The 21,635-nt window shown below is 51.0% G+C and overlaps 1 protein-coding gene across 5 annotated transcripts in view; it reads right to left on the bottom strand.

Moving 5' to 3' along the window:
• LOC117867420 (tryptase-like) overlaps positions 1-21,635 on the bottom strand; it is a 47,915-nt gene that overhangs the window by 7,332 nt on the left and 18,948 nt on the right. Inside the window, exons 2-5 of one of the 5 annotated variants that reach the window (XR_004643407.1) lie at positions 21,037-21,145; positions 18,234-18,393; positions 10,121-10,284; positions 3,309-3,888 (exon numbers count right to left, since the gene is read on the bottom strand). Coding sequence is in view for 1 of the 5 variants with exons in the window: in XM_034752429.1 (XP_034608320.1) it covers positions 993-1,026 (34 nt within the window). In the remaining 4 variants the exon portion in view is untranslated. The other 4 variants (XR_004643406.1, XR_004643404.1, XR_004643405.1 and 1 more) reach the window with 4 other exon arrangements.

Below are 21,635 nucleotides of genomic sequence, written 5' to 3'. Positions count from 1 at the left end.
GGAAACGAACATAAACAAGAAACGGTCTGATTCTTCTACGCTGGGCAGGACAGAAAGGAGGTTGGGGGTCATCTCACCAGAGGAAGCCAAAGTTTTCTCATGCGCTCTGTGGAGTTGATGGGCAATAGGACCCTTTTGTTTATCGAGATGGTAAAAGTGGTTTTAGACTCTGGAATGTGGACTGCTTGGAATGTGCTAGGAACTGGCCTGGGGCCAGCGTGGCTGGCGGCTGGAAGAATATGTTTGGGTGATGGCAGGGAGATTAATATGGAGGATTTGCCACGAAGGAAAAGGGGTGGCTTTTGTCTAAAGCCATGGGATTAGATGTAGCTGCTGGGTGGGGTGCAAGTTTGGACTGTTGGGCATGGGTGGGTGGTTTTAGGGGGGGGCACTGTTTGAGAGAAAAGCATGAGCTAGTGGGTGAAGTACTAGTCTGGGACTTGGGAGAGCCTGGTTCAAGTCCCTGCTTTACCACAAACTTCTTTTGGTGCCGTAAGCAAGTCAGTCAGTGTCTCTGGGCCTCGGTTCCCCTTCTGTACAATGGGATCCCAGCTCCTAGGGATCCCTCACCTCACACTGCCAGGGCTTACTGGTGATGTGTGCTCTCCTGAGCTTCGTAGCCAGACAGGGGCTCACTCCTGGGTGGGGGCGGAGCAGTTCTCTCTTCCGCAGCGGCCTGATCCTGTACCACCGCAAGCAAAGGGCATTTTCACATTGACTTTAATGGGATCAGAATCAGGTCCTGGTGCATTCCTCAGCCAGAGGCACATTCCACAGCACCTAGGCATGGGCCAGGCCCTGCTTTTCACACCGGTGCTTAGTGTGTTAAAGGTTCACAGTAACCCGGAAAAAACACGGCACTCCGGTGCCTGCTGTTGAACCAAGGGCTTGGTCTCTGTTTCCTATCCCACTTGCATGCTGCATTCCAGGCCAGGCTAAATCACACAGGCCTCATGACGGCAGAGGGACAGGGCTAGGAAAAACACGCTCACCTCTCACCAGCAAGCTGCCAACGTCCATGGACATTTCGACTTTGTCCCCTGCGCCCTGGTACTCTTGTGCCAATTCGTGCGCCACCGCGGCATTGCTGAGCCTCGCTGACGTTTCAGTGCCACTGACTGCAGCCTGAAGTGCTCCGTGAAGGGACTTGGGCTGCAACAGAAGCAGAGGTGGTAGCGGCAGGGAAATGGCCTCTGCCCAGCTCCTACCCCACTCCCCTTTGGGAACAGATGTCCTCGTTACCCATAATCCACCCTGAATGCATCAGAGGCAGGAAGATCGCTAGAGAGGCAGCCTGTGGTAACTGGCAGACCAGTCTGTGCGACCCCTGGCACGCTGCATCCCAAACATCAGGGGAAATCGATCTGGAAGGTTCTGGATGTTCTGGTCTCAGAACTTGGTTGAGACAATCCAGACATTCCCCCGACAGCAGCATGAAATGCGAACTGCAAAACGGGCCGCCGGGATGCTGTGCGCTCACAATGCCGGCTGCACTCGGCACTTCTCCGAGCCAGGCCCGTCAGAGCACCGGACAGATAGTGACAGACAACGGCACCGACAGGATCTCTCTGAGCCGGTTTGAATGAGCCAGACCAATAAAGGGGGAGGAGGGGACATGGTGTAAGGGGAGGTTATGGTGCTTTTTATCCCTTTCATCACCTGCTCCTGTAATGTACCGTATGGCTCTGGCCTTCTATTCTGATCCCTCTGGCAGATAAATGCCTCAAAATATACTCCTACAGTGTGAGTGGCTGTTATGTCCCACTGAATTTTACTGAGACTTTGACTTCTTAGGGCCAGATTGCATTGTTGGGTGCCTAAATACCTTTGTCAAATAGGCACCTAGTAGAATTTTCAAAAGTGCCTAAGCACCTGGGCTTGAAATCAATGGGGGTTCGGCGCCTAGTGCTTTTGAACACCTTGCTAGGTGCCTAGCTCCATCTTTAGGTGCCTAAATACCTTTAAAAATCTGGCTCCTGGTGTCTGTCACTTTGAACATAGGAGTCTAAGTCTTACTGAAATTCTCCTATGTCATTTGGGCACCTCTGAAAGTTTTACCCTGTAGCAAAATCTAAGGTATCACTAATATGAGTTAATTCATGTGGTCATTTTTTATTTATTAGTACAGTACTTTTAATCATAATCAAGCTAGGAAATGTAATCAGTCCTAGGAAGTGTAATACTGTAGTTTGGCTTGTCATTTCTTTGCGGTGTGCGCTGAGGGTGCTGAGAGCGACAGTGAATTTGTTAGGATTTGCTAAGTGTGTTGATGGTCGTGGGCAGACGCTCTGGGTCTGGTATAGTGCTGGGTGAGACAGCTGCTCTGGGATTTCCTTGTTTTTTAGTTACGGCGGTGTTCTGAGGTAATAGATCAGGCTCCAGCCTTCACGGCGGGCCCTTTTGTCAATAATCAGCCAAATCAAAGCCCTGGCCCAAACTCTGGGACAGTCCAGATGTGACCTTTGTGACGCAGCGTTACTACTTTTTAATCCATTTAAGCCACATGGCTAAATCTCAGCTCCATGCAATTGGATAAGAGGAAGGGGAGTAGGAAAGGAGAGAGAGGAATACACACCACATTATTCCCACCTCTAATTTTCCTAGTGTAGCCTGTTTGCCAGTGTAAGGTCTTCAGGGTGTGGATTGCCACGGGCACACAGGGGCGAAAGAAAATGCAGGCCTGTTATTTACCAGGCTGCACGTGGCAATAGACTATATTGGTAAGGGATGCAAGGAGAGTATGGGTCACGATGCAAACTGCAGACACACACACACACAACTAAAATTAATCAATTTAAAGTTTTATTGGGGATAATTACAAGTGTAAGGGAGCAGCATTTGATTAGCTAATAGAGTTAATGAAACTTAAAACACACAATGACTAAAATATCTACTAACAATATTTATAAACAAAGATGCAGCATTTAGTAATAACTGATACTTACAAATGCAAACCAACGCATAACGACCGGCAAACGTAGAAACTCTGTTTGAAACGCGTGAGCTGAGAGAGAGGCTTCGAGGTGATCAGGCTCGGTTACGGGTGTACACAGGATACACAGGATTCGTTTTTCTTTCTCCTCTCCCTGCCTGCACATGGCAGGCAGGCCCATAAAGTACCAACTATGACATCATAGAAGTGTCATAGGGGATGGGGCCCAAAACCTGTTTGTGTTCGTTTCTGATTGGCACAAGCAAAGTTTACACCAAGTAGGGGAGCAGGTGCCTCAAAGTCTGGCTTCGCCCCCAAAAGGTGAGGAAATGCATATTGTTTTAGAATGTGTGCAACACTGAATGACAAAAGAAGAGGCCAGGGCAATACCGGTATAGGCAAGTTTTACAGGATGCAGACAGGAACTCATCTCAGCACAGGGCAGAGGCTGGTTGACCTGTGTGTATGCATTGTCAGTGCAGATCACAAGAGAAAGAGAGCTGGCACAGAACCTGAACATGTCTGCAGACTTCAGGGATGATGAATTTTTGTGGAGACGAATGTCCGTACATTGTGTGTTCAGGGAAGGTGGCAGTTGTACTGGTTCTGATCAAATACGAACCTGACTGAACACTCGATCGAAGATGCTTGTTTGAGCTTTGGGTTTGTTGGGTCATTTTCCTGCCCTTCTGCACCTCACAAAGTAGAAGGCCTGGGATTCTTATCAGGATCACAACTTTTACCGCATTTCTGAGCCAGGGGCTCTCAGAAGATTTGCAGCCAAATTGATGAAGCTTCCCAAAATTGGGGAGTCTGCCCACCACTATTGTCAACACAGTGGCAAGACTGCGGTTGTGTGATGAGCCAGCATTGTGAAATACACCAGGCCTCAATGCCAGCACAGCCAAGCCCTGGTAGCTCTTGTTCAGGGCACTCCTACCAAACGCACCAGCGATCTGCAACAGAGAGGGAACAGAATGAGTTCCAGACTGGTCCTCCCGCTGGTGGGTTGGGGGTGGATTTCCCCTGTGCTCAGAACAAGGTTGGGCTTTATCTTAAAAATAAAATGTATTTTGATGCTGTCTCAACAGCCCTGGAAACCAACGCCCTTGATTTATCGAAAGCCTGGGCAGCAGCAAGGCTACCTTTCCACACGGTGTGCCCGCTGCTGTGCCAGGACTACGTGGCGGCATGTGGTAAGAGTTCATTCACCACGGCCCATCAGTCCGTGACCTCTCCGCTAAGCCACCAGCGGGAATCCCAGTCAGAGCCAATAGTGAGGCTGGGTTTCATGATGTAGACGTGCAGGTCCATTAGGAACTGGGTGTGGGAGCACATCTGAAAGCCGATCCCTACCAACTGGTCTTTCCAGCCAGCTCTCTGTATTACTCAACCCCTCCGTGACTTTTCTTCTCCTTATCACTCTTGGTTTGTGCTCTGCTGAGCTCTATACCTCCTGCTCCCATCCAGCGATTGAGGTCTTTAACCTGAGCAACTGCTGAACTCCGATGAACCGAGAGAGCAGAATTCCACTCTTGTCCATCCTGACTCCTGATCAGAATCTAACCCACTTTGTACTTTCTGCAAGAACTTTATTGACTTTGCAGTGAAAGTCAACTGAGTTTAGAAACCGCGCAACAGTGGAAGGCCTGTGGACTCCTTCATGTAGCTAGCTGAGGTCAGCCCTACAAGCCCCCTCCCCCAACACAGTCAACCTAGTGTTGATCTCAACTAGCTGCACGGAGTAAAATGCCCAGTGCCTTGGCTCTGGGATTTCACAGCAAGATAGCGATCTCCATGCAAAACCTCCCATTTTGTGCTGTGAAGATATAGCCCCAGACTTGGATCAACACTCAGCAGGGCTGGCTCTAGGCACCAGCAAAACAAGCTGGTGCTTGGGGTGGCACATTTTTAGGGGCCAGAATGCCGCCCCTAAAAATGTGCCCCGGCCGCCCTAGCTCACCTCCGCTGCTGCTGCCACAGCGTGCGAAACAGCTGATTCGCGCGCCGCTACTCGCCCTCCCTCCCAGGCTCTCAAGCCTGGGAGGGAGGGGGAGATCCGGAGCGGCCACGGCGCGGCGCCGCTTCTCCCCCTCCCTCCCTCCTAGGCTTGAGAGCCTGGGGGGAGGAGGAGGCAGGGCTGGGGATTTGGGGAAGGGGCGGAGTTGAGGGGGGGCCGGGGGCGGGGTAGTAAGGGGGGGGGGGGGGGGGGGGGGCGGCCAAAATTGTTTTTGCTTTGGGCGGCAAAAATCCTAGAGCCGGCCCTGACACTCAGCCCCAGTTTGTGAACCTGGCCTGGGTTCTCAGCTCACCCACATCCTACTACTTAGCCGCTTCACTTTCCGCCTTAGCAATACGTCCAAGTAGGGGGAAGAGTTTTGGGTGGGCTACGCTGCTGTCAGAGGTGTGGTTGCAGCTTGGGTAGATATACCCACGCTAGCTTTGATCTGGCCAGTGCAGCTAACAATAGCAGTGAAGACTCAGAGGCGTGGGCTAGAAACACAGTACATACCCAGGGGTCCCGGCAGGCTTGTAGCTGGGCTGAAGGTCATGCCACTGTCGTTCCTGGTAATTTTAGCCATGCTAGCTAGCATGGGTGTGCCCACCCAAGCTGCCATCACACCTCCGATCGCAGGGAGGACGCACTGCCACAGGCAGTCTGGAAAGTGGACCAGCCCTGCCGGGGCCATAATTAGCTGCCTCTCAGCTGGAGGGGGCGGGACTAATGGGGTCATGTGACAGCCTGGTAAACACCTGGGCTTTAAAAGGGCAGAGGGCTCAGTGTGGGGAGGAACCACAGGGAGCGTGTGGGCTGCTGTGGCAGGTCCTGAAGCGGGATCTGGAAGGGCTCCAGAGAAGCAGCCGGGAGTCAGGGCTCTGTCCCAGAGCAGAGGGACTGGAAGGGAGCCCAGAGGGCTGGAGCTGAGCCCGCAGGATGGGCTGAAGCGAGGCCCAGCGGGTGGAAGAACCTTTTGTTTGTTTGGCCTTTTGTTACCCTGGAAGGGGTTAAGGTTTAGTGAGTCACTTGGCCAGAGGGCTCAGTGAGGGCACTCCGATCGCTGTAGGTGATCCACCTCCCCAAGAGGAGATAGCTAGGTTGGCTGAAGAATTCTTCTGTCGGCCTAGCATTGTCTATGCTGCTGCTGAGGTCGGCTTAACTACGTCACTCAGGGGTGTGGATTTTTCACATCCCTGAGCAACGTAGTTGGATTGACCTAATATTTTAGTGTAGGCCTGGCCTGAGTCACTGAGGAGACCTGTGTGTTTGTGTTACTCTGCTCAAACCTGTTTCTGGGCATGCACAGCTGATCCCTGTGTTAGGACAGATGGGCCAGATTTTCAGCTGATGTAAATATCAGCGTAGCTCCACTGACTTTCAGCGCAACTCCATCTGTTTACGCCAGATCCGGCCTGGCAGTGCTGCCAACCCTAAATGTTCAGAAATTGTGATCAGGCCTTAAAAATCACGAGATCAGCTTGAAAATAATGATTTAAAAATATTAAGTCTTAGACGTTCTTTTCATTTGCCTCCTGTCATTAGTGAGCTTAGGAGTCACGTTTTCAAGCTTTTTCAGAACCAGAAAGGAGTGCCCGGCCTTAACAGCAGCAGAGCTGGTGTGTCGCTGTGACGAACTGGGACTGTTCTTACTGTGGTCTTCGAATGCTGAGTGGGGAGTGTTGGCGAGTGTGGCTAGGACAGTCTGCATTGGGGGATGGGAGACTGGCCGTGAGGGAGAATACCTGAGCATGTAACATGAGAACCCAGGAAGGGGTTAGAGGCCAGGTGACACCTTTGCCGGGGAAACTGAACAAAGGCTGTGGGAGGGGACGCTGAAGGGAGAGTTTCAGAGCTGGCTGGTGAAATGGCTGGGAGGCAGACGGGGCTCTGACCCCCCAAGGGGGCTGTGGTGCCCTGGGACCCCAAGATGCACCTAATTGGGGGGGGATCCTGTTGTCTGTGCCTGCAAGACCTGTCTTGGACTGTGTTCCTGTCATCTAAATAAACCTTCTGCTTTACTGGCTGGATGAGAGTCATGGTGAATGGCAGGAAGCCAGGGGTGCAGGGCCTTGTGTCCCCCCACACTCCGTGACAGTCGCTATAATGAAAGCTGAGATTCTCAGGTAATAACCTGATCCCAACAGCTGGGCCTTCATGAAAAACACCAAATAATGGAAGCATTGCAACAGTGAGTCCTTCCAGTTCTTTGCAGTCATTCACGGCTTGTTTTAGCATTACAAACCAGTCAGATCTCCCAAGCTAAGCAGGATTGAGCTAGATCAACACTTGGATGAGAGACCTTGGTGATTCGTACATCATCAGTTCCCAAAGGGATGGATCTGCCAGGCTTACAGGGGTCAAGCAGTCACCTGTCCCAGCTATAGATCCACTATACCAACCCACTTCCTTCACACGCCATGTGGAAGTACGGCCAGATCTGTTGCAAGCAGGGATGTCAACAGAACAGCGCCTTCCACCAGTTCTAATTTCAATCCTACATATTTATCTTCCCCAGTGGCACAACATACACCTGCACTGTTTACACAACGCAACACGTACGCCTCGCTATGTTTTATACTCCAGCCCCTCGTCCCGTTCTAGGCGGAGCTAGCCATAATGGCTGGCGCACTCACAGAAGTCACAATGCAAGCGGCAACAGTCATTCCGCTGGCCAACAAAACTCTCACACGTGCACCCAGATACCGTGGGGATGGGCACCTTGTATGCGTGGGTAATAATAATAAACTATGATGATTCATAACTGACGGGGCAGGCCCATGGCTGTTTTGAGGAGAGAGTTTATCACCGCAAGCTCTTCAGCTCTTGTGCTGTCACCGGTGAGCTTCAAAACAAGTCTAATAACACCTTGTAATCTGTCCAGGAAAAAAATCAAACTCCTCTACATTCTGGCTGCATTCAGGTATCTTAATAAGACTCTGTGGACTTCTAACGACGTTCTGCAGACTAGAGCACTTCCCTGAGGAGGGCTTATTACACCTCATTGTGGGGACTGGTCCCTAGGGCCCTGTTTCCTTTCTTTTAACTTTACCGTTTCATGAATTAGTTATGTCACAGGCACTCTTGGCCTCTCTCCCACGTGAAAGCCACGCCCCCTTTATAGCTGCATTATGGGAGGAAATAAGCAGGGGTCAGGCTTTAGGATGCTGTGTGGAGTTGCAGGGCGATTCTGCTGATTCACCCTGGCAATCAAACCAGATGGGGCTCATTAGCTCCAGCTTTGCTAAGGCCTGCCCTACACCTAAAACCTCGAGCACCAGGGCATCCTTAGGCCTCCGTTGCTGCTTGCTCAGGTACATGGGGTCTGAAGAGTGACACAAGGGTCTTCTTCCTGTTCAGATAGTTTTACTGCAGGATAAATGTGTAAATGCTAGGAAAGAAAGCAGAAGCCAGAGATTCCCTGGGCAACAAGGGCTTGCTGTTTTTTCTCCTCTAGGGCACTGATGAAGCTAAGTCCTATGTAAGTGATCCTGCCACACTGATAAGAGCTGCACAGAGAGATGCAGAGTAAATAGCAAGGGACTGTCTCAGCCTGTTTCCAGCAGAGCTCTTTGAAGCGGTGACTGATTAAGATTCCTGCTGCGATGGAAGTGAGGGGATTTGAAATGTCTTGATCAGGTTGTTCTTCACCTCCCGGCTGGGTGGGTCTTCATGGGAAAGGTCAGAGGAAATAACTCAGGTTTGAAGTTAAAGCCCATTACTTCTAAAGAAGAGCGTCCACACGGGTTTACTGCGCTTTAATGTCACACCTTTAGTTAATTAATTCATCTTCACTTTCCTGAGCGTCCCCATGTACACAAGCCCAAAGCGGGGCCAAAAATGCATGATGGGTCTAGACACGTAGATTTCTTCCTCCAGATTGGGATGTTTGAGTCCTCAGTGGGCTCTCTCTAGTCATCTTAGGCCTGGTCTACACTTCAGAATTACATTGGCCTAGCTACGTTGTGAAAAATGTCGTGCCCCAAGCACCGTAGTTAGATCAAACTAGAATCCAGCGTAGATGCGGCCAGGTCGATGGAAGAATTCTTCTGTCAACTTAGTTCCCACCTCTCGGAGAGATGGATTAACCGCATCAGCGGAACCCTCCCCCAGGAAGCATCTATAGCCCTACAGCAGCCGTAGTGCAGACATATCCTTTGGATCTCCCAGAATGCTCATCACCGTCATCTCTTAGTGCCAGTATTCGGGCTTTATACAGCGCGCGGCATGATCAAAGCCCTGTACGGACCTCAGCTAATAAATCTGAATTCATTACAGGCTTTGCTGGTTCCCAACCAGGTCATGTTTCAGGGGCAGAGGATTAGAGAACGAATAATTAATCAGCAGCAAAAAGATTAAATTCTTTCCTCTTTCCTCACTCTGGAACTTTGTAGGCCCGAAGGAGCTTTACCCCACTCCACATCCCAGCACCTCCATCGGGGCTGCTTGCTTAGCTGTAACCCCTCTTGCCTCACCGGGTCTGCTCTCCAGACAGCAACCTGACAGTCCCTTTCAGAGGGCAGCCCTCACCTACCTTGCCGTGGATTAGCTGGCAGTGGGGAGAGGGGTGTTTCTGTCCATGCTGCCCTTCAAGCCCCAAGACCAGACATACATCTCCCCAGACGCCAGCTACAAGCTGTCTCATTCATTTCAGACCCATTTTCCAGCATCCCTGTTTAATACTGTCACTTGCAGGCATCACCTATGCTGGTTGCAGAACTTAGCTCATAGAGAACTTGACACCCATTCAAGAAATTAATCCTGCTTGGTGCCTCCGCCGGGCCTGCAATCTGAGGGTTGCAAACCCGTCTACAAACACAGCGGAGCTGAGCCTCACAACCCCCCATGGGGGAGGGGGCGGCGGAAGGGTCCTTATCCCCATCTTTAGTGATGGGTCCAAACTGGATCCAAACCTCCCCGCTTTCGAGGGGCTGCTCGGACTCAGGTCTGCTCTCTGACAGCGGCCAGCTTTGGGTGCCAGAGGGGAAGATGTAAAACACACACGAGGCACCTAATTCTGCGACACGCCAGCGGGGAAGTTCTGTCCGGACCCCACCTCATGGCTTGACACACGAGGTGTCAGAGACCTGGTCACCTGAGCCCACCTACGTTCAGTGGAGAATCCATTTGGCTTTATATCCCCTGTCCCTTCTAGGGGACTGAGTTACCCCATCTAGAAACCTGTCTCTTACCTTCGATCCTTGCCAGATCAGACGCTATGAACAGGTACATAACGGGGGATTTTTGCTGATGCTCCTCCCAGCAGCACTGTGAGAAGGATCAGTGTCTTTGGGAAACGAAGTTGAGACTTGGACTTTTCCTGCCTCTTATTAGCCTTTTATTTACCGACAAAGCCCTGTAAGATAGGTCAGAATTTTCAAACCCGCTGCCTATCAGGCTGACCAATATTCCCTTGTACTCCCCCTTTTGTCTGTATCCATTTGTTGTCTCGTATACTGAGATTGCCAGCTCTCTGGGGCAGAGACCGTCTTTTTGCTCTGTGTTTGGACAGCACCATGGGGTCTTCGTCCAGGAAGGGGGCTCCTCGGCTCTCTGAGAATACAAATAAACAATAATCATTCATTCATAATAAATCAGAGCGAGCTAAAATGGTGCTAGCTTTGACCTCTGCTCCGAGCTATGTTATTGCTCAGAGATTATCTTGGACAAGTCATTCTGAAAAATTAGGAACAACGAAATGACTGGTTCCTAGAACTACTGTTCTGCCTTTCCTCGGCAGATTCTTCTGCCATGGCACATGTCAGGCAGACCTTGTACCGTAATGCTGACACAGGAATTACCATAACTGGTGGGTTCTCCTTGACATTCATGTGTGCAACGCCCATTTGTTATGTTCCTCTTTTATGTCAGTGGGAAGAGTGGGGTGCTTCTCTCTGCATTCAAAGCTCAGATGAATGAACAGATAGAGAAACGCAGTGTTGCCAACTCTTGCGGTTTGATCACAAGTCTCGCGATATTTGGTGTTTTTAACTACCCCCTCTCCCCCCCCCCCCAGCTGCTGGATTTAAGAGACTGCAGGGGAATCTCAGCTTTTATTTAACCCGCCCCCCCCCCCAGCAAACAGCAGTAGGTCAAAGCGCGCTAGGGAACTTTTAGTGTGCAGCAACAGGGTCTACCTGGACAATTAGTGCGTGGCACCCTGGTGCGCTGTTGAGTTACATCTCAGCTTGCCATACTCTGTGCCGTAAGCATGTGTTTAACCCCCGTGGCTGCAAAGAGAAGGTTGGAAGTGTGAAGCAAGTGGATCCAGAAGGCAAATAAGAGAGCCCAAAATTTACTATTTAAAAAAAAAATCTCACAAATTTTAAGTCAATCTCGTGATTTTCTGGGGCTTGGCTCCAGATTTTGGCGCTCATGCGTTTGGCAATATTCCAACGCCCCAACAGAAGTGCCTCCAATTTCTGACCATAGAGGAACCATGACGTGTACACACATTAAGGATCCCCTTCTCTTCATGGGATGCACAGCTGGGGCTCCCACTGATTTAAGAGACCCCCCCTCAGAATGTGTTAATGACAGTTGAAATTTCTGAGCTGGTGGTGGCCCTCTTGACTTCATCGTGGCACACCTGGAGCGAGGAGTAGAACTCCTGTGATAACGATTTAATGATTGTAAAAGGAGCTTTTCTACCCTGGGCATTTGCAACAGCGCATGAGATTTGCACGTGCATCTGCCCCAGTTGTGTATGCAAATCTTGCAAGCCAGGCATGGCCCTTGCCAGTTAGACACACAACCTGCCATCTGTGTGTGAAACTGCCTGATTGCACTAAGCCCCACACAGCATCCCTGCTCTAGACACCCGATCCCCTGATATGCATGTCCCTAACGTCCCCTCATCAGTCCTCCAACATCCCTCCATGCATCAACCATCCCCCGTCTCACAATAAATAAAAACCCCGGCAATGAACACAAATGAACACTTACCAAGACTATACACCATTATCATAACTAACGATTACAAAAACTTTGGCAGGGATATTAAATCTTAATACCACCTATGGTGTCTATAGCACTTTTGAGCCATAGACCTCAAAGGAGGTGGGTATCATTATTTCCGTTTTACAGGTGGGGAAACAGATACAAGGAGGAAAGTGACTTGCCCAAGGTCACCCAGCAAAGCAGTGTCAGAGCTGGGAACTGAACCAAGTTCTCCTGAGTCCCAGTCCAGTGCCCTATGCACTAGGCAGCATAAGAACATAAGAATGGCCATACTGGGTCAGATCTAAGGTCCATCTAGCCCAGTATCCTGTCTTCTCACAGTGACCAATGCCAGGTGCCCCAGAGAGAATGAACAGAACAGGCAATCGCCAAGTGATTAATTAATTAACTTCTAACTATTAGAGACCAGGATGAGAGCTAATGTAGGGGGCAGATTCTCAGTTTGGACTGTAGGAGTGACATGGCACTGAAATGACATCCTGGGATTTATCTGCTACCAAATCACCCCACGGGCCAGCCTCATTGGCACCTATAGACTCCATGAGGGGAGGGTTTCTCGCCCCATCCCAGACTGAATTTGTGAATGTTCCATTTAAAAGCACTCCCGTCCCCCAGTCTCTGCCCAGACCCAGGCACAACCCCACTCCCTGGGGATCACCTGAACCTGGGACATCACACGCTGCCCAGCTGGCTGGCGCCCAGGAGAGTAAGCATGGACTTTGGTGCTGAATGGGGAGGTTAAAACCTCCCCCCAGGCGTGAGCTAAACACATTTCACACAAAGAAAAGGGAGGGTGATTTGCTGACCTCATGGAACAGTGGGAACGCCAGAAAACACACAGAGGAGTCTGTGTGGGGGAGACCCAGAGAGGATATTAAGTCATTGCCTAATGGTTTGCAGCTCATAATCCAAACTGGGGTCTGGAGGAGCAATGGTGTAGTTGCTTGGCCGCTCCCTGCCTGGGGGAGTTGACCAGTGGCAGAGCAGAGGGAGCAGGACTCCGGGGTTCTCACCCTCACTCTGTCTAAGCCTCACTTGATGGACCCTCTGTCACAGTTAATTAGTGACGTGCTTTGAGATCACCAGATGGAAGGTCTTTCCCAGCTCCCCCAACGCTTGCTGGACCTCGCCAGACCCTGCACCCCATTCCCTCCTCAACACAGTGTTCCCTTTGCCAACAACTTGGATGAAAGTTCACTCCCCCCCCGACACACACCATGCACTGGAATGACCGGCCGTGCTGAGCCAGCCACAGCTGTCACGGGCACAAAGGGGAGAAGGGAGCCCGTCCAAGAGCGTCAGTGCTCAGTCATGCACATGCAGCCTGGGCAGGCCTCCCAGCCCTTGGGAACGAACACCGAGCTTCGCAGCCAGAGGGAGAAGGAGAGATGGGGCCTGGGAAATATCATTCCTGCCTAAAGTCGGGGGAGCGTTTGGGCAAGATTCCGCTGCTGGGTTCATGGGAATTGCTGGGATCAGCACTACCATGGGTGCTGCAAGCCCCAGGGTGAACATGTGACCCCAGCCCTGTGGAAGGTGAAGTGACAGACACCAGCTGCTCCAAAGCCCCTCTCAGGCTACAGCTGCGAGGCCCCGAGTTGGCCGGGGCAGCAGGCAGTTGACCCACGTGGCGTACAAAGGTATACTGATGCCAGCAACCCTGCTATGCACTAAAGGAGGAAGGCAGAGTTAGAGGGATGGTGGGGAAGTGGGTTCGGCCGCTGAGCACAGACGTCAGCCCAGCATGTGCCCAGCGGGAGGCCCGGCGTTGGTGCTGGAGGGAGCCGAGCTGAACCGAGCCGGTTCAGGGCAGGAATCTGATACCACCTCCCCACCCAACCCTGGAGATCGCCCCGTGGGCTGGCACTGGAAAAGGGAGGTGCTGGACGTGCCTTGTCCTTGCTGATGTCAGGGCCCGTGCGTATATGCCTGGGGCACAGGCTGAGATGATATCTGTGTTCAGAGGCCTTCACTCCCCAAGGTTCCTTCTGGCAGCCAGATTTATCCCCCCGGTGGTTCCGGTGCCCTTCACCCCACACCCCACCCGCTGGCAGGGAGTCAGCAGCACAGAGCAGCCCTTGCTCTGGGTGATTCCCTCCTCCCCAAGCTACACCTCGTGGTCTGGAAACAAGATGGTTATTCAGCCAATTAACCCAGGTCTGTCCCTTCCCTCTGTCCCATGGGCCATGTTTCTGCAGGGATTTCTCTTCTCCCCGGTGCATTATGGGAGGCCTCCAAGGGTCTTTGTCCCCCCCCCCACCCCAATGCATTATGGGGGCTCTCTGTTACGGGAAACATTCCCCCAGCCTCAGGGGTCTCTGGTCCCCACCATATTATGACAAATGTTTCCCTAAGCCTTGGGGATGGGTCTCTGTTTCCCCCCAATGCATTGTGGGAAATGTTTCCCCAGCCCTCAGGGGCTCTCTCTTCCCCCCAGTGCACTGTGGGGAACATTGTCCTTAGCCCAGAAGCATTTGTGCCCTCACACTATGGGGGGAGGGATAGCTCAGTGGTTTGAGCATTGGCCTGCTAAACCCCAGGGTGTGAGTTCAATCCTTGAGGGGGCCATTTAGGGTCCTGGGGCAAAAATCTCTCTGGGGATTGGTCCTGCTTTGAGCAGGGGGTTGGACTAGATACCTCCTGAGGTCCCTTCCAACCCTGATATTCTATGATTATACTGTAGGAAACGTCCCCCCGGGCTTCTGACAATCCCAGCTCTCTGTGCTGTTACCACAACAGTAAGAGGAAGGTAGCAAGGGAACCAATTCGTGCCAACTGAGGTGGTTGCCGTCACTGTGGGTCTCCCGAGGGTCTGGATTGAGGCCTCCCTTCTCAACCCAGGGTTACGCTGGGGTAGCTGGTGTTTAGGAGAGAATTGTTCAAGGAGTTGTGCTTCTCCTCTTGAACAGTGCAACGCTCAATGGCAACAGCATGAAACTCAGCCCCCCGGAAGGCTCTAGTGCAGACGGGACGGGGGACCCCAAATCTCTGCCTGGTAATGATCAGATGCATTGCCAAGGTGATACAAGATGCATCTGAGGTTCAGGACGACTCTGTTGCTATAGCACCCCTGCTGGCCCACTGATGGAGGCACATGAGGGAAATGTGCCTGTTGCACAGCTTGTTACAAGGGGGAGGGAAAGAGCCATTTGGATAGTCAAGTGGCTAGTGCTTGGGCATGTAGGAGACCCAGGTTTGAACCCTCATCCAGCTCTTCTGTCCACAAGTGATCAGGAGCTGTGGGGGCAAAGGCTGGGGACAGCCCTGGGAGGAAAAGCCACATGTTCCACAGCAATGACTGGTTGAGGGGTGGGGTTAGAAGGGAGCCTGTTGCATCTTCAGCCAGTGGGGAGGAAGAACGGGGTGAGGGGAAGCCATCGAGGCACTGATGAGGGTGCCATGGGATCCCCTCTCCCCCACTCAAGGAAGGAAGAAAGGCAAGGTGCTCATGATCACAAGGAGGTTCTCAGCTATTCCCACCCCTCAGCGTCCCCAGCCCCTCACACCTTCCCCTGTGTGTTATTCCAGGGCTGGCCTGAGGTGCACAAGGAGACAGAGCCATGGTGACATAATTGCAGCACCAGGGGCAGATTTAGCTCAGTGTATTCCATTCCCAGCCTGGTCCCCACGTGAGTGGGGGCTGCACAGCCCCCATATGCTGTTAACGGGCCAGGTGGGAAACTCGCTAACCCTCTCAATGTGCACGCGCAATCCATCCTTTGTCTGCACAGGCAGGTGATTGGCCTTGGTTCATTCCAGCTACTCCTCCGGCAGAGCTCGCATAGCCCAGGCATCCTGTTGAGTGGCAAAAAGTTACCCTCCACCCTCGCAGATTTAACTTCTTGTTTTAACTGCGGGCCCAATAATCTGGCTCAGTCAACGTGTCGTGTGTAAACCTGGGCCTCGGAGCAGGAAGTCCGCATGGAGAGAGGATTAGGGAAAGCAGTAATTTAGATAGATGCCGTGTCAATTCACAGCAGAGCTGCCAGATTCTCAGCCAGAGGCCCGGGAATAGTCTGAGCAGGGGCAGAAGGCAGGGGTAGGAGGATAGGAGTAGGGTTGCCATGTCTGAGAGGCAAAAAATGGGACATAGCAGGGATGATTCTGAGCCCATCAACTGGACAGCTGGCAGGGTGTGCTGAGCCCCGTGACAGATTTCCCAGGACAGCTACCTCAGAGAGGGATGATCCTGGGGAAATCTGGACAGGTGGCAACCCTAACTAGGAGTGCAGGGATTTCGAAGGAGTCTGGGAGGTCTGTGTGCGGTGGGCAGGGGTGTCTGTATGGGGTGCTGAAGATAAGTCTTGCAAGATCCTGGGGTGAGTTCTCTAGGTGGGAGGGAAGGAGAAAATCTTTGTAGCAGGTGGAGTGAAGAGGTGAGGAGGGGGAGACAAGGCCCAGGAAGGTCTGTAGAGGGGCTGGGGCTGGAGAGGTGTGGAGATCGGGACATCCTTACAGTAATCCTTTGTAACACTTCCTGCTACGGCTGGCCATCAAACTACCCTGCCTCTCAAAACCCAGCGGCGTGTGTAGAAGAGTGGCTCACCCCTAACATGACCCGCCATGGCTGGGGAGGGCAGGACAGACTCTGCTTTGCCTAGAGCCCTCTGCCAACAGCCCTTCCAGCCCCATAGCTGTTGCCCACCTCTTCTTGTGACTCAGCTCTCTGGCCACGTCACGTTTAGTTCCATCCCTTCCAGGATAAGCAGAGAGTCCAATAAACTAAACTCAAACGCACCCCTCTCTCGGCTCACTCCTCCAGACTCTTCGCCTCTACCTAGGCTCTGCCAGTGGGTCCTCACTACAATTTCCAGCAGGCAGTAGGGGAACCCCGGCCCTCCCTCTGCTCTGGGCTCTAGTCCAGGGACTGTGTGGTGAGCAGCTGAGGTCTGCTGTCACAGATTCCTCTCTGCCTCCTTAGACTTCTTCCTACCTTGGCCTTCTTTCAGGCCTTTTCCCACAGCTCCTTCCTGGGCTTACCGTACAATCTGCCTGTTTCTAGGCCCTTCCTTCACTCTCTAGTGACCAGAGAGGAACTACATAGCTCTTCCCCTCTCTCCTTGCAGCTCCTTTCTCATCTGGGCTTCCTCCCTTTATGCTCACCACCCAGCTGGGCTTCATCTTCAGTTGGGCCTGGCCCACCCTCCAGGTGCAGCCAAGTTCTTTAATTGAGCATGCTAGCTCCAGTTAACCCTCTGAATGCCAGTGTGGAGTATATAATTCGTCACACAGTGCTTGCGTCCACCCTCCTGCAGCAGTGAGTTCCACGGGTTGATTATCTACGGTGTGATGAGCTTATTAGTAATGATTGGTTTTATGGTATCACCTAGAGGCTTGAGATGAGGGCCCCATTGTGGTAGGTGCTGTATAAACACATAGTTAGGGACAGTGCCTACCCCAAAGTTTTTATAATTTAAATAGATAAGTTAGACCCAGGGTGGGAGAAAGGATTAATATCCCCATTTAACAGATGGGAACTGAGGTCTGGAGAAATCAAGTGACTTGCCCATGGTCACAGAGGGAGTTTGGCAGAGCTGAGTACCAAGCCCAGTTCTTTTGAGTCCCGGTCCAGGTTCATAAGCACAGGGCTATCCTTTCCCTTCAGTTCCTTTTACTTGTGTTAAATGCACCTGTCATTAATTTCATAACCTGATCCCTTGTTCTTGTTTTATAGGACAGGTCAAAACACGAGTGACCCATCTCCACAGTCCCCTTCCTAATCCTCAATGCCCAACCAAGTCTCCTATAGCTCTTGTCCTGTCTACGTTAAATAACCCTAATGTTTGCAGTCTCTCATCACATGGAAGTCCGGCCCAACCTCTAACCTTCTTACCACCCCTCAAACATCTCTTATTTCAGCCAATGGGATTGCAGTATGCAGATGAGTTGAGGAGGAAACCAAGAAGGCGAGGGAAGAGCTGGAGAGGTGACTTATCTCTGATGCCTCATCTTTACATCTAAGCAATATTCTATGACCCTGGGTCCTCAGCTCAAGATGAAACAGTGCATACTGGGAACAATAGTCTCTGCGTGGTACACCCCTGAATTAATGAAGGCAGATGCTGGCCATATGGTAAAACACCACAGGCAAAATCCTGACTCTGTTGAGACCAGTGGAAGTTTTGCCATTGACTTTAGTGGGATCAAGAGTACACTCCATGTGTGTGATTTGGAACACATTTTATCTACCCCTGAAGCAAGGCACTGGGATAAGGGGAGCGAGGACTGATGGACAGACAAGACAGTAAACAGAGACTGGCTGGACAGACAGAATGGGGAAGGGACGGTTGATTAAGATACAGATTTCTTGTGTGGAGCATGAACAATGAAAAGAACCAGGCCTACCACGTTCTCCAGCTTCGCAGCCTCCCTCTTGAATGTGTCCGAAGCAGAGTTGCTGTGACGGGAATAGTAGATTTCATTCACCAGCTGGAATGAGCCCATGAAATATCGACTGATTTTAATTCCGTCCCTGCCCAGGGATATTTTGGGCTGAAGTTAGCTGCTGCAGAGATGTAAAATTCATGGTTAAATATCCAGAAAGAATCCTGGCAGATCGAGAGTCTTTCACTAGCATAGGCTGTTGCCTGGGTGTTCGGATGGCAGTAGCACCTGTTAGGACCCTGGTTATGTTCACAGCAAAGGGTGACACAAGCCCAGACAACTCTGGAAAAGAACCACAAGTTTATTTTAAAACCAGCTGTTTGTTAGGGATGGGCCCAAACCAAGATCCAGATATGGGAGGTGGATCTTTCTGAAGTCTAACCTAGAGTGAATTTTGCAAATGCTCCCTGAGCCAAATTCTCACAGATGTAAATGGGTATAGCGCCGTTGCCTTAATAATAATAATACCTAGCTCTTATCATCATTAGATCTCAAAGTGCTTTACCAAGGAGGTCAATAGCAGTCTCCTCATTGTACAGATTACAGATGGGGAAACTGAGGCACGGAGAGGGGCAGTGACTTACCCAAGGTCACCCAGCAGGCCAGTGGCAGAGCTAAGAATAGAGCCTTGCTCTCCAGAGTCCCAAACCAGGGCCCCTACACACACTATGCCATGGTGCTAGAGCCATACTAGCTCACCTCACTGAATGTCTGGCTCCTTTCTTTGAACCCAAACCTGAGCTTTGGTGTGCTCTGACTTTGGATCCGGTTTTGGCATGAGCCCATTTCTGCTCTGCATCCATTTTACTGCCCAGGTTACACCTGTTTAAGTTACTGCAGGCATATGTGGTGGTGTGGGCCCAGAAGTAGCCTGCCTGTGGCTCTCAACCAGGCTGTTCCCAACTCTGCAGCATCACTCCCCAAGATTGTTTCCTCAAAAACTTCTTCCAATGGTAGACGTTTGTAACTTTTGCCTTTCAATTTTGCTCCCAATCTTCAGGGTCTGATTCTTCTCTCCCTTCACCCAGTTTGACACGGGGGTAACTCCATTCACTGCACTGGAGTCACTCCTGATTTACATCAGTGTAACAGAGAGGGGAATCGGGGCTTTAGGACACGATTCTGCTCTCACAGCAGCTTTGCACTAGCTTAGCTCAACTGATTTAAACAGAGTTAGGTCTGATTCACACTGCTCCCCCCCATGCTTCATTACACAAGGTAGCTCTTGCATTAAAGCTACTCTAAACTACTGAAAAGCTTTTACTATATACTCCAAGGGAAGAGACTTCATTGATTGTCATGTATCACTTATATTATCATTGAATATTATTCTTATAGCCAATCTGGTTTGCTCTTCTGCACAGCCATCTCTTATTTTAAATATATAGGAATGGCGCTTCATCGGTTTACACTACCTGAGGACCTGGCACCTAATTAATGAAATTTCCTTATTGTTATTATTTAAGCACTGACAATGTGCTCAACACCAGCTTAGGATCTGTTTTCACTGCAGAGTTAACGTGGGTCCTTACTCATGTGTTGTCTCTCACCCCATCCCGTTCACGCATGAAGCCGTCTCTCCTGAGTTTAGTGGTGCTTTTCAGCCCAGGCTGGCTGCCCATCCTGGGGTATAGGCTAAAACCTGAGTGAGGCTTTCACTTGGGCTTGTAACCCGTCCGCTAGGCAGTGAGGACGCAGGCTAAACCACTCGAGTGCTGACAGTCCTGCACTGCCTTCCCACAATTTTCCCAGTGTGCCCAGAAGGACAGACAGAATCTCCCACAATTCCCTGGGACTGGGCTAACTGCACTGCAGACATACCGATAAAGACAGTCGTTGCTCTGAGGAGCTTACATAACCTAAGGGCTTTACTCACGTTGGGTAATACCATACTCTGCTCAGAAGGCCAAAACTCCCAGTAGGTACACTCCCATTCAGCAGAACTATACCATGTTACTCCAGCTGAGGCGTCTGTCCCACTGGTGTCAGTGGGCTCCTATTCAACTGGTTTAAGGACATCAGCATCTAGCCCAAAATGGTGAGACTAGGAGTCCGAGAGGAGGGTTTGGCATATTTTTGTCTGACTGACCTCATTCTCTTCTCTCTCTCTCCATAGGAGCGATTGGGTGGAGAAGGCTTTTGACATGGGCGAGGGTCTGTGGGTGTTGCAGAAGAAAGGAAACAAATAGGCTACTGAAGTGGCGTTGCTGGGAGCACAATGAGCAAGGGGCAGGATAAGAGAGGAGATCTGAGGGGCAGACTAGAATGGAGGCATGCAGCGCCGTGAGGGCAAGGATATGGGGCTGGAGGAGCGCCACTGACATCAGTGGCGCTGTGGACCAGTTTAAACGTGATACGATGGTGAAGCGAATGGAGAGCAAGAATACACTATGAAACCCTCATGAAGATGAGGTCCTAGTTCAAGGCTATACAAACTATGGGTCTGATTCTATAAGCCAGACTCAAGTGAGCAATCCCATTGGCCAATTTGCACATGTGACTGGTGATTTGGGGGGCCTCCGTTTTCAGGTGACCAAAGTGAGATGCCTCAAAGTGGCCTGATTTTCTGAAAATCCCCTTCCAGGTGTCTTAGGCAACACCCGGCAACCTGACCTGAACCCATCAGGACTTCACTGCAAGTGTCCGATCTGGCTTGGGAGGCCCTCAAATCGCTGGTCACTTTTGGAAACCTTAGCCATTTCAATACACCTGATTCCCCTCGGCGTGTCTGAAAGCCTGCTCCTCTGTGGAGTGAGGCCCTTACCTAGAAAATACCACAGCACCGTGAAGACTGATGCTATCAGTATGAGCAGGACGAATCCACCGACCACCTTGATGCAGCAGTAGCAGCAACGCGTGGACCTCCTCTTGGACTACGGAAATAATCACCAGAACGATCTGGTTTGTTCATGCTCCAGATAAGAACCTTGCCCCGGACCCTGATGGAGAAAACATCACAGCCAGGCTAGCTAAGTAACACAATAGCATGTCTGAATATGCACTGGGTCTCACAAACTACCTATGAGGCAGCGTGAGCTGGTGCTTGGAGCATGGGACTGAGACTTGGCCAATCTGGGTTCAAAGCCTGGCTTTGCCACAGTATTCCTGTGTGACCTTGCCCAAGTCACTGTCTTTTGCTCTGTGCCTCAGTGTCCCTGTGCCCAAGATGGGGAGAACCCTACTCATTTAAAAGTACAATGAAAAGGTGGGAAATGTCTTGGGGATGTATAAATACTGGCAGGTACAGTAGTTAAGGTAATCCACATACATATGCTGTTACTATTTTTACTTTTACAGTTCAAATGTTTGCTCAGTGACAATATTGACATAACTTGCTGGACACATCTCTGACCATGAAAATTC

This window comes from Trachemys scripta, chromosome 18 (genome assembly GCF_013100865.1).
Source record: "Trachemys scripta elegans isolate TJP31775 chromosome 18, CAS_Tse_1.0, whole genome shotgun sequence".
NCBI lineage: Eukaryota > Metazoa > Chordata > Testudines > Emydidae > Trachemys > Trachemys scripta.
The sequence above is the reverse complement of the archived record's forward strand: the minus strand, read 5'-3'. Positions and strand labels throughout refer to the sequence as shown.